The 18,398-nt window shown below is 44.7% G+C and overlaps 2 protein-coding genes across 2 annotated transcripts in view; one reads left to right on the top strand and one right to left on the bottom strand.

Moving 5' to 3' along the window:
* The first annotated feature begins 1,879 nt into the window (after positions 1–1,879).
* Positions 1,880–18,398, top strand: part of LOC118411869 (deleted in malignant brain tumors 1 protein-like) — a 26,999-nt gene continuing 10,480 nt past the window's right edge. Inside the window, exons 1-9 of the mRNA XM_035814358.1 lie at positions 1,880–2,418; positions 3,231–3,393; positions 3,750–3,847; positions 5,711–5,846; positions 6,054–6,204; positions 6,624–6,774; positions 6,955–7,180; positions 7,369–7,401; positions 17,906–18,205. Coding sequence (XP_035670251.1) covers positions 1,948–2,418; positions 3,231–3,393; positions 3,750–3,847; positions 5,711–5,846; positions 6,054–6,204; positions 6,624–6,774; positions 6,955–7,180; positions 7,369–7,401; positions 17,906–18,205 — 1,729 coding nt within the window. The 5' untranslated portion in view covers positions 1,880–1,947. The remainder of the gene's footprint in view (positions 2,419–3,230; positions 3,394–3,749; positions 3,848–5,710; positions 5,847–6,053; positions 6,205–6,623; positions 6,775–6,954; positions 7,181–7,368; positions 7,402–17,905; positions 18,206–18,398) is intronic.
* Positions 11,865–16,529, bottom strand: LOC118411434. Its single transcript, XM_035813716.1, has 4 exons — positions 16,368–16,529; positions 14,718–14,855; positions 14,390–14,509; positions 11,865–14,130 (listed from the first exon to the last, which is right to left on the bottom strand). Exons 1-4 carry the CDS (start codon positions 16,492–16,494, stop codon positions 13,928–13,930), a joined length of 588 nt encoding a protein of 195 aa, XP_035669609.1. The 5' UTR covers positions 16,495–16,529; the 3' UTR covers positions 11,865–13,927.

Genomic DNA, 18,398 nt, shown 5'->3' with positions numbered 1-18,398 from the left:
AAAGTGTGACTAAAAAGACAACAAAACACACAGAGTGTAAAAAAAATGGTTTCTTTTCTATACAATTCGTTGAGCGATGTGTCAAATTATAGGTCGCAGAGAGAGCGTGGTGAGAGCGCCGCCCTGGTGTAAAGAGCAAAAACTGAGCCGGGGCAAATGTCACACTGATTGCACTGCCGCTGCTGTGGCCACAGTCTTCTCAGCGACTCTTCGAAGCAATATTAAGGCAACTGGAGATCATCGGGCCCATTCGGCCAACTTCGGTTTGTGCTCGTCATCTGTCGGATATGAGCCGACGGTCTCCGATGTGCTCCAAATTACCATCAGCTTGACTTTTGGAAGTCTGAATGTCATTTCTGTTGTTGATGCTAAGGACATGTCTTCCATATGGACAAGGAAATATTCAACATCCTGTACATCAGGGCTCCAAGTGCTGAGATAGAGGCTGCCGAAGAAATGGAGGATCCAGCATTGTGTGTTATCGGGATGACGTACCGCTTACTTTTACCTGTGCTTTCTAACATGTGAGCTCCGTTCACATTTGTCAGATCCTTTCAGCACACGTTTCTGCACGATCTTACATGGTCCGATGACGAAATTCGTAATGACAGAATCTAGAGAATATGACTATTTTTCCTTATTATATCAACAAATATCGACTTCCCCCCTCCTAAAAAAAGAAAAAGAAATAAGAAAACGAAGAAAAACTGACGATATTTGGTCCAAACTCATATTACCTGGCCTCATACTCACACTGACGAATCTTTACTTTAGAGATTAGAATATAAATACATTGAATTTGTATTTTGGGTTGTTCATGCATCAGTGATTTCTGTGTAAACACAACAGTCAGCAGTCTAACACGGCTGTAACAGGCTGTAACAGACACCACCCAGCGTCTCTAAAACCGGTCCGCCCTGTACATGGATGAGGTGGGGTCACAGGTCAGGGTGCTACTGTTAACATAATGAGGGCTGAAATTAAAATGCAGTAACCGTGTATAAATTTTGCCTTTTCAATCTTTATCATTTCAACAGGAACAAACCAACGTAACATTTATGAAAAGCTAAACCACAATTGAAGAGATCAGATCATGTCTTTGGTTTGGTTATGTCAACATAACAACAGGTAGGACTGTCTCGCATATGCCGGTTTTCAAAATGTCATCAGGAACAACGACATCACTTCCGCTCAGAGACTGTCACCACGGGTAAATAACCTCCACAAAAACGGCGTGTGAATCTATTGAACAATGTTAGAGAACTACTTCTAATCAACAAAAAATGCGAAAGTCGCGTCTTCGCTTTCTCGTGTATTGCTACAGATATTCCGCAGATATTCCATTTCCACATAGTAACCAGCTAGAAGCTCTTACAGCGCTGACACTCCGTCTGTAACACTGTAACAGACAAACACGGCCTCTTGCTGGCTCCAGTGACCCCAGTAATTGTTTACAGAATAAGACCCAAAATCAAACTACAGTATCCGTTTCAAGTATGCACATATTAATTTTCTATTGTTTGGTAAAACAAACCTACATCAGTTTTGTAATAACCTGTTCACAAATTAAATGATTTAAGTTATCAAAATGGACATTACCCATCTAAAGACAAACCGACCCCCAGGCACTTCGTGCACCAATTAGATCGGTATTTTTTCCTTGTGCCGACCGGCTTGAAATTGACATTCGGGAATTATCGGGCACGAATCGGCAACCTTTGCCAAACGTCGGTTAGGACCCGACGGTCTACGATGTGCTCCGATTCGCAAGTCATCGCTAAAAATATGAATGACGTATGAGGAAATGGGTGTTTCTGACCAATAAGGGAACAGAACAGTTGGGTTCAAAGTGATGTCATATCTTTCAGTCAGTCGCGGATAGGCCTTTGTGCACGTAGGCTCTGAAGGTCGACGCTTACGTACTTTTTCGGGTGGACATATCTAAGAATGGGCTCCGAAACGCTGTGTGACATGAGTTACTCCAAGCACGGAGCCGTGCGGGGTAAATGGGCATCTAATGGCCTGGGTACACTGATCGTGGCTGTCACGGCAGTGATTGTCAGCTTCGTCACCATGTTCGTCGTTATGTTTGTAATGGTGAGGCTGGGAGAGATGAAGTCACAGCTGTCGCACCTGAAGGACATGGAAGCTCAGCTGTCGCACCTGAAGGACATGGAAGACCAGCTGTCACACCTGAAGGACATGGAAGACCAGCTGTCGCACCTGAAGGACATGGAAGCCCAGCTGTCGCACCTGAAGGACATGGAAGCCCAGCTGTCGCACCTGAAGGACATGGAAGCCCAGCTGTCGCACCTGAAGGACATGGAAGCCCAGCTGTCCCACCTGAAGGACATGGAAGCCCAGATGAAAGAAATGGGAGTCCAGGTGCAGGAGATACAGCAGTGGAGAGAACAGCAGGTATGGCCATAAACACTAGTTTACGACAAAAGGAGTTACATTTTCGGACCGATGGATCTGGGTGGCGCGTTAGAGCGGTTCCCGAGAAATTACAATAAATTGAATTGTGTGCAGATTGTTTTAGTTTGCATATTTACCCTCACATTTTATCTGTACGCCATTCAAAAAGCCCAGATTTTGAGGGCTGACGCATTGCATGTACAGTACAGGTAATGAAGTGTACACTATATCCTTGTCGAAGTATGGCGACGCCCATCCCACCCAACCCCCCAAAACAGACCAAGTGTAAAACGCAGCGCAAGTGATGATAAATTGTTCTTCGTTGACCTAGTGCCTGTTCTGAAGCATTATGTGTCGGTGGTAATTGAATCTGAAATGTCTGAAATAAGTAATGACAAAGTCAAAATTGATTGAAGGAAATGCGACACAATCATTATCAACATTTTTATGTGGATAGAACACAATTACTGTTATAACGCAGATATTGGTATTGCACGTGGGGGTTATTGTGATTTTATCATGTTAAGAAAGTCAAGCAACTCTTATAAAATCGATAATGGCACCTTGACTCGCATATAAACACAAATCTAACCGTATACGCGCGGGTGCATTGACCAGAAAATTTATCCCTGCGGTCTCTAGTCTGGGCAACCAGGCCCGATAAACGAGTTCAAAGTTCAAGATAGGCAGAGTTGGACCGTCGCCAACCTGACGAGCGAGACTACGTGACTTACATGATCTTTAAAAGACACTATCGGCCTAACGAGTTAATTAAGTGCATCTAAATAAGTATACTTAATGCCGCCCATCAGGTCAGTCGTCAGGGCCCGAGCGCTCGTGAGCAGCAGAACGGAGCGGGGCGGGGCAAGAGCGCCACCTTTCTGTATGGAGCTGAAGTGCATCGCCGAGCCAAGAGATCCGTGTCCAACATCGGGAATTTTGCGAACAAGATAACACTGCCAACGACTCTTGGAGGTAGGCATATGATACTCATACTTATACATTATTGTGAACTTGAACATAGGTCTTTTCTACGAGTAGCCTGCGGGAACAAAGGTCATCACACCTTGAATCACTAGTTAGACGCTGCTACGTCACAAGAAGCTGCGGCTTTGGAATGCCTTTATCCTTTCGCAGAACATCCTTCTTGTATCTTTTCTCCCTTTTTACTTGTTTTCTGCTGGTACGGTGAAACCCTAAGTGAAAGCTGGGCTTAGAAGAGCTTTGAAAACGATATATTTGATACTCTGACTTCAGTTAGTATTCTAAAAAACTTGATTAGTATCTAAAAAGACTGCTTATTGTGAGTTTGCATATCTGTGTCTCTTCAGGGTGCTTAGCCGGTGGGAGAGGAGAACCCGGAAGGGACGGGAGAGATGGACTCACCGGTCCGACCGGACCTCCGGGTCCACCCGGGCCTCCTGGATCGGTAAGTACGATATAAGGATACGTAAATATGACATGTTCCATATGGCGTATGACGACAATATTGCTACACGGGTAATGTCAATGAAGAGTTTTTTTTGTGGTTTTGCCATAACTATCTTTAACAGTATATTCTCCTTGTCTGGTGTGACGAGTCCCCTTGACCCGACCTCAAAACAGTTTAGAGTAGCTGTAATGCAAGCACTTCTCAGGTCTGGCGCTAGGACTGTGTATCTATTGACCTGCGCTGAGGGTAAGTTTTGAACAGGAAGGGTGCCTCCGTGCCTTGTATACCCTTGAAAGTCTGCGTAGACATGGCCATGGGCGTTCTCCTGAAGGATGTCCACTATATGTTTAAGTATGAAATTAGGCCGGGGGGACAGGGCCCCCCCCCCCCCCCCCGCGGGGCGAGATCACTAGCGTTTTCGCCCCCCTTTAGCGTTTTCGCCCCCCCCCCCCCCAGAGCAGCTGGCTACTACATATTACAGGTGCGCTACCTGGTACCTGCACCTGGGGAGTAACGTATATGGTGTGTTACCTGGTACCTATATGGCACCTTATTACCGTACCAAAAGATGTCATACCTCGAAAGTCGATACTATATTGTTCGGTGCAAACATGACATTGAAATGAAAAAGACAATTTTTGCAGCTGAGGTGGCATAAAAACAGTGCTACTGCGAACGTATAAATCAACACCGTCTATGGTACGGAATACGTCAGCTATAAGTTTTCAATTTGTCACAGTGTTTTCTTTCTTGTGCTGGAAACATTTCCAAAGCACTAACAAAAACACACGTACGTAAATAATAGTTTCTCATTATAAACACTATCTACGCGCAAGTTGATATAGCTGTTGCTAAATGCTACACAAACACTGGTAAAGTACCTGTCTTAAGAAACACGGGTAAATGCATCAGTTCCTAAATACTAGAAAAAACAGTCATGTTGGAGGTGAAGATATCCCTTGGCCAGGTGCATATACCAAAATGTGCGTTATTCTAATTAATACCTAATATTTGCATAATTAATAAAGACATTACATAGTTCTTTTGTGGTCACTTCATGGTAGAGACTTCATATTGGAGATGTATAGGTTGCTTGAGGACAGGTGAATACAATTAAATACATCTTATGTCAAGACTCAGGTATATGCAATAATGGGAATACAAGGGACCAAACCCTCCTTGTCTGAAACAAGTTCAACTATCTTATTACCATGTAATTACGTTAATATTGATACTATGAATGGAGTTATGTATCAAACTCGTGTACTTATATCATTCTGAAACTACATTTTGTGATTTATACCAATCAACTTTTAAAATGTCATGTAAACCCGTTTTTTTTGGGGGGGGGGCGAAATCGCTAAAGGGGGGCGAGGTAGGGGGGCGAGATCACTAGCCGGGGAGGGCGAGATCGCTAGTGATTTCGCCCCGGGGGGGCGAGATCGCTAGTGATTTCGCCCCCGGGGGGGGCGAGATCACGGGGGGGGCGAGATCGCTGTCACACCGGAACGTATATCGCCCTTGCTGAAGGGAGACGACACAGTTGTTTAGAACGTGGTGAAGTGTTTCTCTGTTGTACTTAGATTATTGAAAACTACCTAGAAATTTATCATCCTTACACGTACTTAGCTTGTGAGAGCACATATACATAATGAAATGACACTCAAAATTTACGCCTGCCGTGCAAAAGGACCCCACTCGGGCACTCTCTCTCTCTATCTCTCTCTCTCTCTCTCTCTCTCTCTCTCTCTCTCTCTCTCGATCGATCGATCGATCGATCGATGATCGATCGATCGAAAGCTGGCTCTCCCATCCTTTAGACATGCAATGTTAATGACCATCACATACCATTCTTTATAGTGCTGCTGTTCATCCCCTCCAACATCCGGCCCGCCTAACACAGCTGATCCCGGCCCGACACCGACACCAGCCCCACACCCGCCTCTCACAACCAGCCCGCCCTCCGCTCTAACACCGACACCAAGGTCCGGGACTGGTGAGTAAGAAGGGGTCCGTATCTGCACTCATCGTTAACTGTTTCTCGTATGTTAAAGGATTGCAGTTTTGGAAATATGTAGTGATAGTGCGTTTTCTTCAGCTTTCAATGTGTGCACATACGTTACTGGTTTGGAGACATCATAGGTGGACCGTTCTTACATGATTGCATATAAGTACGCACATGATGTATTCTGCCTTTTGATAGTGGCTGAAACTTGCGAGTCAAGGATGGAATTATTCTTCATCTTGGACTCTGGCTCCTGGATCAAAAGAAATGCAATTGCTTTGGTCAACGCCTTCACAATTGGTTTGACTGATACCAGGGTCGGCGTGATGCAGTATGGAAACCCGGACTCGTACGTATATTGAGCACAAATGTAGTTAAAATTCTAGTACGGATATCAAGCTTTTCTTAACAGAAGATCTCATGGCCAATGCGCCTAACATTTGTATCATCAACTTAGTTAATATCACCAATGACCTGCCTATATACCAGCATAGAAAGATAGATAAGAGCTTTGAGTACAACTGGGTGCTGTGAAAACAGGGACTTGAGTATACTAACGATTTCCGATGTTGCAACAGGAAAATCAGGAGACAGCTCTTTTCCAGCCAATCTTGTACATGCTGAACTACTAAGAACAGACTTAATTTGATCCCCAATTTCAAAGTTCAGCAGATCTCTTGTACAACGGACATCGGTTATCACGATGATTAAAACCGAAGGGCTACGAGTTATGCACCATTCAAAGGTTCATTTCCTTTCATAATACAGGTTGGAGTTCAAACTGGGAGATTATGCTGACCGTGCATCTACAGTCCAGGCAATAAACGCCATGCCGTCTCCGGGGTACGGTAGGCGCATCGGGGCTGCGATGGATTTCGCACGTCGAACTGCTGCTTGGAGACCTGCACCTGTTCCTAGGGTGGGTGTCAGATATTTTAGCTCTAGATGAAGCATTTGGACATCAATAGTAGCAAAATTACCAAAATAATAGGGCAATAGTAGTGTTTGTAAAGTCAATGAATTTCGCACGACTTTGACATTCACACATAACGTGCCAATGTAGAAGGTGAAGAGGTAACGTTAACGTTTTACTTTGCAGGTGCTGATAGTCATAACATATGATCGCTCCTCTGACACCGTGGTGGCGGCTGCACAGGCTCTGGCCACGGACCAGGTGGCCGTGTTCGCCATCGGTCTGGGCAGAAGTTTCAGCTCAGAACAACTCCTGCAGATCACCAACAACCATCCAGGCCATGTGTTTGAGCTTGCTACCTATTATTCCATCGCGGTTCAGGACAAGATTGTTCGAGCCATCTGTAGTCACGGTAAGTAAAAATACTGGAAGCGGTGATGAATAAACAAAGTTTCAAACAAGCAAACTGTGGATTTGTACTTCTGGTAGCCTAATCTTGTGTTGATGGAATGTCAGGTAGTTTATTATAGCATATCCGGTAGTTACATGTATCATTCACACCTTATTCACAAGAATAATGCTTAGATTCTTCTTCTGCAGGCAATGGACCAGTGACCCCAAGACCATCCACTGGTGAGAGTTTTAATTCTCTTTAACCCTATTCAGACCGTGGGGAGGGGGGGGGGTCTTTTGAGGCCTGCGCTAACTATGATGTCCAATAACGCCAGAATGGCTTACGCTCGAGCCACCAAATTTGGTGGGTTTTCCTCAAATATTGTTGGAAACAATTTTACGAAGTTTGACTAATTTTCCATTTTTTTCTTGTTGCCATGGCAACCGTTTGTTCACAGGCAGTTTTGCCAAAAATCACTATTTTTAGTTCTAACGATGTATTTTCACATTTATTTGCTATATTACTGCGATTTTGTTACATAAATAAAATCTTTTAATATTTAGCATATCTTAAATAATTATATATGCATAAATTATGCTAATTTGATGACGTCATCAGCCCAAAATCCAAGATGTTGGACCGAATGACCCGATCAAGAATGACAAGCTAATTATCCCTTAAAATTTGTATCTACCTGGTATTTTTTCATCAAAAACCACCTTAATGAATGAATTTAGTCTATTTATATTGCCCTTTGTGATTATTTGTTGCCAAAAATGTATTTTTAAAAATTCAAGGTGGTGGATATAATATGGCGGAGCCCAACTCGTATCTTAGATGTGCATGACATCATTTTATGACGTCATATTGACGTCATCGATGTTGCTATTGGCAACGCAAGGCGTAACAAACATTATTATTCTGTTATCTGCACTTGTTGTTACATTTCTGTAGCATAACTTGAAGTTTTCTGTGAATACCCTTTTTTCATGGGTTTTGCCAATATAATCAAATTGATGACGTCATGATTACGTCATCTTACGTCAACGTAACGTCAAACATTACATACTTGTCAGATATTATGTCGACATCATGTCCCAGAAATTTGGTGGCCCTACGGTACGTCGTTTTAGAGTTATAGGACTTAGAAGTGGAGGGCCTCAAAAGCCCCTCCCCCTCCCGGTCCAGGGATGACCAAAAAAGCCCGGTCTGAATAGGGTTAAGGTCCTTCCAAGGAGGTTATAGCCTTGGTCCTTCTAAGAGGGCCCCAAAGGGGGGGTACCGGCAACGCTCTACGCTAAATTCGGAGGGCCGGCTACGTAAAACGCTGAATTCGGGAGGCTTCATTACGCTCTACGCTAAATTACGAAGTAAATGTATCATGCCAATCTTTTTTTTCTGAACTTTTAGGCCAATGCTGGTGCTTCTATTATGCCTGGAGGTGACAATAGCATCGTCTTGAATGTTACGAGTAGGGATGATGATGACTGCCTCCACGTTCAACATTCGGGGAGGGTAGGAATACGGCCGTCCATGAACAAGAATAATAAAGCTGCACGCCGGTCTCCATTCTCGGTCGGCTTGCCATCTCAGTCCGGAACGTTGTTGTTGTTGATAACAATCATAACGTAAAGAGAACTAATCTAACATTTTGTTTACTGCTACTATTAGTTTGCCCCAAAGGAAACAAGACCGAACGTTGACACATTTCCTCAGACGAATAACATCTAAATAGTTCAACCTTTCTAGAGAAAAACCCATACCGTGTCTGCTTGTCTACACTTAGATGCAAATGATATAAGTTAGGGGGTTATGGCCTCTTGAGGAGATGGGTGAAAGGAGGGGAGGGGAAGTGATTATCACACTCTGTTGATAACCAAAGGACCGTCACAAATTAACAGGGCTGAGCCGCAAATTTGACGGCATGAGCAGCGGATCAAGACAAAGGGAACGAAATCCTTTACAGGAGAAGTCTGGGGGAAAGTAAAAAGGTGTTCAAGCCATTTTTAAACCTTACCAAGCTTCTAATACGTTCTATAATTATACTTGATGCAAAATGTCGAAAGTAAACTCCAAATCGCCGATAGCAGAATACGCGAAAAGGAGTTCAAGTATCTCATCATCCATCAACAAGATTCAAACCTTACCAGGACGACGTATAAAAGACCGCCTTGCTGGCTGCTGTTGTTACGCTTGTACATCTAAAATTCATATCGCGGCCAAAGGCATCTATGAATCCATATTTTAGTATTGTTGGTCAACGCAGCTTATCGCGCAAATTATCGCGCATGAAACTCTTCCAACATGTGGATAAAAAAAGAATTCATTGTCCCAGTTCGCTCAAAGCAATAAACAGCTTGTTTCAGTTACATGCACATCGGTACAAACTCACTTGTGAATAGAATCAAATGTATGTAGCACATATAGTCAAGTAGTGAAGAAGATATGTGAACTGATCCATGTATACAAAATTTACTATGTTACCTGTTGACTTGAAACACGTGGGGCTAGAATGCGCCGGCCGCGGGCTATTCATCCTTCATGGCACATTGGTTGCTACCTTGAAAGTTCATTGTTCGGTTACTGACAAGCGACAGCAGTCCACGCTTATCCCCCAAATCCTTGCAACGAGTTCTCACTGTAAATATCGAAGGCACTTGACGAGTTCGATTTTTGCTGCATTGACTTCGACGTGTGCAAAAAGCTTGATGTCCCATTTGACACAGTTTTAAACATTTGAGTATATACACATTGTTTACTAAACACCTTTCCTTGCGTCACATCCGGTCACAAGTTCGTATGTTGAATGGACGTCTTGTGTTGGATTAATGACATTTCTTTGTCGTCTGTCTAAAAGAAAAAGTAACCTTGTAGACGGCGATTAGCGGCCACCATTCGTCCAGATCTTGTCATCAGTGATGTAGATCTCCACGTGTGATTTTCAGATTCCTCTCCTCTAACGGTATCTCCCGCATCACTGTCACTCTCACTGTCGACTTCGTCTTCACTGTCTGAACGGACGTCTGGGTCCGACAGCGCATCTGTCTCTTCCCGAGTTTCCATGTCGTCCTCCTGTTCAGGTGTATTATCCGGGGTTGATCGGGGCGGATCAGTTTCATCGTTGCGTGCATATATCACCGCGTCCGTCAAAGGCCGGGCGTCAGGCATCTTCTGTCGGTAGAGAGTCAGAGGCAGCGTCCCAGCCTTATGCATGGTGGTCTCTTGTCGTACTGTTCTTTGCCGAACAGCTTTGCCGAAGTCAGCAGCCCACTGCCTCATGACTTCAGTGTCGGGTGCTCTCATGTGTGTTGGTTTCCTGGAGCGCATTAGCGGGAGTCCAGATAGGTGGATCTTTCCCGTTTCAACTGGGTAATACGACTTTGGATGTGTGTGGTAATATACACTCCAGAAGGCCATTCGCTTGAGACTTTCGTTCATCGTATTTCCAAAGTCTTGTACATACTCCAGCAGAGTGGCGGTTGGGTGTCTGAAGTGGTGGGTGGCATGTACGTTTTCAGTTGCCAGTGTGAGTAGAGACTTCATGTGTGGAACAAACGCGTTGTTTAATGATATCAAGTTGTTATGGAACCTCTCCAGGCCCTCTTCTAAAATTTCGACGCTTTCCTGAGTCTTGCTGGAAACTGTTCCCTCTCTACCATTTGTTGCGCCGTTCTTACCTCGTATGGCATTTACGTCATCTGTACAGGTCTTCAAAAATGTGTTCAGTTCTTTCACGGCTTGTACGGCTTGGTTGGTCGATGGGTTTGGAGCGTTTTCTTGTGGACAATGCATACCGAAGGCCCTGTACAGCCTACCGACCTTCTCTAGGAAGACAGCTGCAGCGCCGACATCTGTAATCATACGAATACAGCCAGTTGCTGAATCTGCAACCAGAAGACATTGCATGTCTTTGCAAATACCACGGGGCTGGTGGAATTCTGCAAACGGCAGTGTACCGTCCTGTAGACCAGGCCTGCCGTTGCCCGCCAGTGTTTGTATCTCACCGCTTTGCTTTACGACCTTTACCTGGTGGCTGGCGCTGTCTGTGAAGGCCACCAGTGTTTCCCCGACGCCGTACCAGGTGACACTGTGGGCTTCTGTACAGGCATCGGTATTGTTCAGCGCAATTGTATGCCATGTTTCGTCGTGCTTGTACACACCACCCATATCTCCACGGAACGTGGCGTAAATGTGGTCACCCATGCCTGAAATTGACACGATGTTCCTACATGAAGTAGGGTACGGAGTTACAGTTTCCTTGTGGCCAAGCAAACCGACTCCATCTTTCTCGACCTGGACACGTAAAATAGTACGGCTTCTGTCTTCTCCAACAATCAGTGAGTCAGTACCTAAACAGCAAATGGCCCGTGGAGACATCTGACCGCCACCGATGAAGTTCAGGTTTGTCTTTTTGTGTTGACAATCAGGCCCATATGTTGTCGAGACCTCAGCTAGGTGCTTCTGTAGGCGAACCTTTAACTGTGCCATGCTGCCATTAGAGTTTAGACCACGCTTTTCCAACTCTGCTATCACATCCGCCTTTTTCTTCAAGGAAGAGATGTTCAGGGACAACTTTCCTTCCACCGCAACAACACACACGTGAGTGCCTTCACACACAAAGGCTATGCCTTCCATGTAGGCCAGCGAATGAGCGTCTTTCAAATTCTCCTTTATGACCACTACATCTGCTGGGTTATGTGTTCTTACTTTGATGAGGCGGGAATGTGTTGTTAATGGGTTGAAGTCCAGGGCCAAGTAGAACCCGAACGGACCGGGGGTTACTGCAACAATGTGGGGATACATCCCTGGTCTGTTGGTCTCAGGATTTCTCAGTAGATCCGGTACGATCGTGTATACCACCCACCCGGTGGTACGCAGTAGTTGGATAACCGCAGGCTGAGTGAGTCGGCTCACCGATTCCACGGACATGCGGTCTCGATTTCTGACATCATCCTCCCGCAGTAATTTCCTTAGTTGTGTTTTTAGGACTCGGTCGCCTCTCTTTCGCAGCATATAGAGAACTGCTAGACAGACACGAACGCCTTGTACAATCAGGAACCAGTTAGCAAAGCCACCCTTCAACGACTTCCCCACATGTACTGCGTCCGGAATGTGGACAAGAAGTTGTAAGTAAGGGTCAACATCGACTATTTCACCAAGTCCTTTCATGGCTTTCTTGTTGCCCTCTTCACAATCTGTGCTTAGTGCCATGACAAGTACCTTCTGGCACTGTTGTTTCTCCTCAATGCACATGGAACATGCCCTAGCTGCCGGGTAGATTGATTCATGCCCAAGTGTTTCACACTCGTCACACACAAGGCCGTTGGTGAGGCAAGCGTCACAGTGGCTTACGCAGTCTGGGGCGTCCTCGACAACTAATTCTCTGACTTGTGCTCTTTGGAGACACCTGCGGCAGGTCTGGACTGTCTTCACCCTGTTGGTAAACATTTGCTGCATCGCCTCCCCCGTCTTCCCTTTCTTCGCAAGGTAGTCTACGGCTACCGGCATGGAGAGGTTCCCGTCCAAGCTGTATAACAGCATTACGTGGGCCTCGGACACGATCTTTTCCTCTAACACCTTGAGGTCAGGTTCCTGGTTTTCCCTCACGTACTCTAAGTCGACGGGAAAGGTCAGGCCTACGTTGGTCTTTGTGAGTGGGTCGAACTGGATTGCTGGTTTGAGGGATGTCCCGTCGCCTTGCATCACGACAGGGATGACTTTGACTGTGTTATTGTCGATCACGGGTATGACGTCTGTGGGATGATCACAAGCTAACGCATGGAATGCGAGAATCAAGTCATGGAGGATTCCACTTTTGGTGGTGTACCCCGCGTTCTTCTTGGCAACAGTAATGCTTGAGGGCCCACCAAGGTTCATTTTAGCGGACTTCGGGTCTTTTGTGCCACCACGACCTTGCCCGAGATGCATTGGCCCTCTCAAGAAGTTGAGTGTTCTTTCCCCACCGTGATATTTTATTGATCTATAGAATTCGACAACGTCTTCATCCCACTCGAAGCGCTCTTCACTGAGCAGGTAGTCCAGATTTCCCGACAGCCACTTATAGAATATGCGGTCTTCTTGGACAAGCCCCGCCTGACGGGCTTCGTGTAGCTTACGTGCCAACGGGTCAATGTTTTGTAGACAGACTGGAATATCTACAACACACTGTATCTGTGATTCGTCTTGTTGTTCTTCTATATCACAGCTATCACTACCAGACTCACTGTCCGTATCACTATCTGTTGTCTCCCTTTCCGGTCTGACTGCACTTTCATTTTCGCTATTGGGGAAGATGTCGTCCTGATATTCAACATCACTATGGAGGAAAAAAGAAGAGACACGACTTCAGCTGAAATGGCTTTTTATTTATTCATAATTAAAAATAACATCCTGTACAAACTGCATAAATATTATACGGCTTCACAAAGGGCTTTTCCACCCAGTTGCACTAATAAAAACTTTCTTCACCTACAAACAACAAACATGATAATGGGTTGTTTTCTCTATATACCTAAAACATTTGATATAAAATACAATTCCGTTCTATCTGATATACTAAAACAATATGCCATAAATGATTCTGCAATAAAATTGTTTCCTTTTTATCTATGAGGTAGACAGCAATAGGTAACTCTTAATGATACTTGATCAACTAACAGTATACAGAATGCAACATGGATCGATTCTTACTTGGGACTTTCTATTTCTAATCTATACTAATAGCCTAGAACGAGATTCTTAATTATCTTCTTGTCAAATGCAAACTTACATCAACTCAAGCTCTGGAATGCTGTCGAGATCTGGGATGATGTCAACGTCCGGGAATTCTTCGTTCATCGCCGTCTCAGCGGATGTGGACGTGGATGGCTTGTTCTGTAACCAGGAAGACATGGCGTTCTTGCTGTCGCTGATCAGCTGTCGGCTCGTCTCATTGGATTGTCTCCTTTTGTTGCACTTGTCATAGTGAACTAAATGAAAAAAAAAATGTTGACAATGACTTTGGGAATCATAATACTTGTAGTGTCGTCTTGTTATTATATTCGTATCACCATAGTGGGCGCATATACTGTTTTACCCATTGTTCCAATTCTTTTTGTCCATGTAATGATTGCATGATTTGAACTAATATGGTCCTGACAAATGCTTGTTCCCAAATCCCAGATTCAGCTATAGACCATGTATGCAGATACTACAGTTGTGTTGTACCCAGAAAATGTTTGGACTTACTCTTGAAAAACTTGACTCGCCCTTTCCAGGTACGGTCCGCTGGGAGCTTCATGGGGTTGCCACATGACCCACATTTGGCCAACAGTTCGTTGTTGGCCGTGGCGTTCATCTCTGCCAGTCCTGCAAAAAGCACAAGGGTGGAACATTTCATTTAATAACGGCCAAGTGCAGTTTTAAAAATAATTTAAATGTCTAAGACATGCAAAGGACGGTATAAAGCGCCGTTCACATATACTTCCTGTTCTAATCTATGCAGCGCAGTCAAGATTCAAGATTCAAAAGCATTGCTAACAGCCTTTAATAGTCGGTTTATGTGTATTTGATTTACCATCTTTCAGTTTCTTAAAGTCGTCCTCTTGCCTCTTGTTTCTAACAAGGGTACGGCCGTTTCGGACAGCATCAAGCAGACGCTCGTCCTCGATGGCGCTTGCTGTCTTCTTTCTGCCGCGCTTGCTTCTGGATAAACCTAGGTACAAGAAATGATGATTAATGTACATTTAAGCCGTCAACGGTGAAAGCTTTTCGTAGTAAACCTCGGATGTCCGCACCACAATGCAACCCTTTACAAAAGTAAAGACAATCGCCCTTCATTTCGACAAGCCGTACTCTCCAGGCAGAGGTTGAATCGCGCAGATATAGTAGAAGTCGGAAAAATTACACGAAAGTTAACGTGTAGAAAGTTAACGTTACGTTATGACACTTTCAATCGACCGGGAAGGAAGGCCGTCGGCCAATGTTGTCAGTGAAGAGAGATCACAGCGGGTGCCAATGTGCCGGGTGCACGTTAATCCGGGGCAGTAAAACTATTTGGCTAACGATCTTTTTATGCTTCGGGGGGGCGGAGTACTAACACGGATTTTAAAAGGATATCCCCGCCCCTGTGCGAGAAGAGCGTCCGTGATGCTCTCACAGAGGGCTTTGTCAAGTACCTTATTGAGATTGAGTGTAATTTTTCCAACTTCTACTATATCTGCGCGATTCAACCTCTGCTTGGAGAGTAGACAAGCAGACGGTTGCGATCAGTGCGTGTCCATATAATTGATAGATTTCAATTCATGCCGGCTGTGCAGTAAGTTTTTAGTGGAAATTGTCGGTGGTTAAAACTGTCGGCGATTTGATTTCTTTTATTTCATTACTGATAAGATTGTTGGGATTTTGGCTCTCCACAGTCCCTATTAAAGGTCCTTTCAGGGGAAAACAGTGGAGCAGAACAACAGGGGGTGCCCTAACCACCCGTTCAATATAAAAACAAACAAACAGCACGTGGAACGAGTTCGCCGCCCGCCCGCAACCCCCATTGATATCTGTATAGGGAATAAGGGTATAACTTTCTCTTATCATTCAAGCTATACTGTAAAGCAACATTTACACGACTACAAAGCATCCATTGACAGCTAAGATTCACCAGATGTTAATTTCCCGCTTTAAAAATATTGAATGTTGCCGCTGACCTTGCCCGCCCGCTGACAGATATCCTGCACCTCTTTCGGATTAGCAGCCACTTGTTCACGTTTACAATAATTTGTTTACGTTTATATTAATAATGTGAATATATTGGAGATAGGAGGGACTGTGCCTTGTCGTTTTTACAAGAAATACATTATGTTAGGTTGTTCCAGGACACAATGAATGATTGGGTACATATTACACAATTATTAAGAATGAACAACATATATAGAAGTTATATAGAAATTATACATGTCATGGTCACCAAATTCACCATGTAACGGTATCCCCCCACACGTGACATATTGACGCATGATGCAAGTCTGGGCACTGGAACATGGAACATGGGAAACTGGGTGCATCAGGGACATGATGTACCCTGGGTGGACTGGTAACCTAACGCAATTACCCCCATAGCAACTGAACATTTACCTTAGCAACACAACACCGGGCAGCTTACGTACTATGATTTATCACCATTCAGTTCAATTTACAATCATTCAACCCGATAATAAAGAGCCGTAAGAAATACCTTGTCTTTGTGGATGCTGTGTGCAACAGCCAGCGACCTTCACCACAATTTGACTGGAGGCAGAGGTAAGTAGCACCTTCCTCTCCTTCACCGTCACTAAGGAGACAAATTGCACCACGTTTGTCATGTGTCACAAAGGATGAAAATAACAACTAAGTGTAGATATTGGAAAGGAAGAATGCTCAGAAAATTCTATACAACTTTAGATGGCATTACAAAAAGTTGTAACATATTAATCCGTTCTTCATGCAAAAACATGCAACACAGAAGAAGGCCTTAGGGCGTCTCGAATCTGAAAGTCCCTGAAACAATTATCTCCCAGCCCTCTGCCGGTACCATCGATTTATCACTCGGAAGGGATGCCTGTCCTGTGTATCATCTCCGATGTCACTATCGGGTGACTACCCTTTCCACATATGATCACATATGGTGTCACTTACACAGTCCACGCCGAAGAAGGAAAGAGAAAACAGAGGCAAATCGTACTGACAAACAGAGGCAAATCGTACTGACTCAAGATTCGATCATGATCAGAGGAGATCACACGCAATAAAAAAATAGGCCCAAACAACCAATACACATGAAAAGTGATGACTTACCGACAAGTTCGCTCTTGGCTTTCTTCAGAATGCCAAGCTCCATATTGAGCTGCGTCGGGGTGTGAATCGCATAAGTCGACTTCAGCTTCACGTCAAATCTCGACAAAGTCACTTCGAAAAACTTCACACCGACTTTGCCAGCAACCTCTTTGAGGGCGAGGTGCTCCTCCAAGACTTTCGGGATGTTGTCCATTGTCGGTCCCAACAGATCTAGAGTTATGTTGGAACGGTGGGAGCACAACACGGCCCCCGTGTTGCCTAGAACCCGCACAATGACAGGGACAACATCCTCCGTGTCCTCCATCTTTCCAGGATGCTGAGGTCAGGCCTGGCTGAGATGATGTTCCCGCCAAAAAAACTATTGAAAGCTCCTATAGGGTCCTGCAAGTCATGTGATTTCAACTACTTCTGCACATGTGGCCAAACGTCATCGGTGGTAATACAATCTCCTGACATTCTTGCGTAACGTTACGGGAACAAGTCTGTGGGCGTTGTGGGTTGTTCCATTGTGGAGAAGGGGGTGGAGCATAAAAGACAGGCCACAACCAGACACTGCCATGCCCGTTTGGGAGTTTGAACAATATTGGATAAGTAATAAGTTTGATTACGCTTTACGAAAAATTCATATGAATTACGTTTTACGGTAAAATCCGGTTAGCGTCTACGTAATACGTTAAATTAAAGGGGCCAATATCGCTCGACGCAAAATGCACCGATTACGCTCTACGTTGAATTCGAGCGGTCCCGCTACGTAGTACGTAGAATTAAAACCGCCGATTACGCTCTACGGAAAAGGGCTTTGGGGCCCTCTTCTAAGCTTTCATGTGGTTGTCACCGTTTCCTTCCCTAATATTGCGCTGGTAAAACTTCACAGCTTCATTTTCCTTCAACGTAAATGAGACTGAATTGTCGTTGTTTGGCCAACATTGCCAGATATAGATCTCCGACTGATTGGTGGATCTGGTGACCACGAGGGACGGGTGGAGGTTTTCCAGGAAGGAGAATGGGGGACGGTCTGTGACGATGCATGGGGACAGGAGAACGCCGAGGTGGTGTGCCGTCAGCTGGGGTTTCCTGGTGCTGTGCAGGCCACAACTGAAGCCTCTTTCGGACAGGGAACTGGACAGATCTGGCTGGATGATGTTGAGTGCAGCGGGAATGAATCAAGAGTGCAAAACTGCAGCCACGGTGGATGGGGCAGCCATAACTGTGGACATGAGGAAGATGCCGGAGTCGTTTGTAATAGTAAGCTCAGATGCACTTTATAAACTAGAGTTCCAAGACCTCATACCTTCGAAAAATGATAATAACATTTCGACTCTTGCATTATACACGGTTTCTCACTGATAATGAAGATAAAGTCCTCATTAGCATAGATTATCAGTTGTTGATCTTCTCTACCTGATTGGTATAATGTTATTCAATCATTGTT

The sequence above is a fragment of the Branchiostoma floridae genome, chromosome 3 (assembly GCF_000003815.2).
Source record: "Branchiostoma floridae strain S238N-H82 chromosome 3, Bfl_VNyyK, whole genome shotgun sequence".
In the NCBI taxonomy this organism is placed as follows: Eukaryota; Metazoa; Chordata; class Leptocardii; order Amphioxiformes; family Branchiostomatidae; genus Branchiostoma; species Branchiostoma floridae.
The sequence above is the reverse complement of the archived record's forward strand: the minus strand, read 5'-3'. Positions and strand labels throughout refer to the sequence as shown.

Bases quoted from the DNA above. Each gene is read 5' to 3' on its own strand.
- LOC118411434 (XM_035813716.1), bottom strand. From the start codon at position 16,494: ATGACAAACGTGGTGCAATTTGTCTCCTTAGTGACGGTGAAGGAGAGG. The intron at 14,510-14,717 runs GTAAATCAAATA...TGCTTTTTGCAG, and splicing joins CTTTAAGAAACTGAAAGATG to GACTGGCAGAGATGAACGCC. The intron at 14,131-14,389 runs GTAAGTCCAAAC...TTTTTCATTTAG, and splicing joins GCGAGTCAAGTTTTTCAAGA to TTCACTATGACAAGTGCAAC.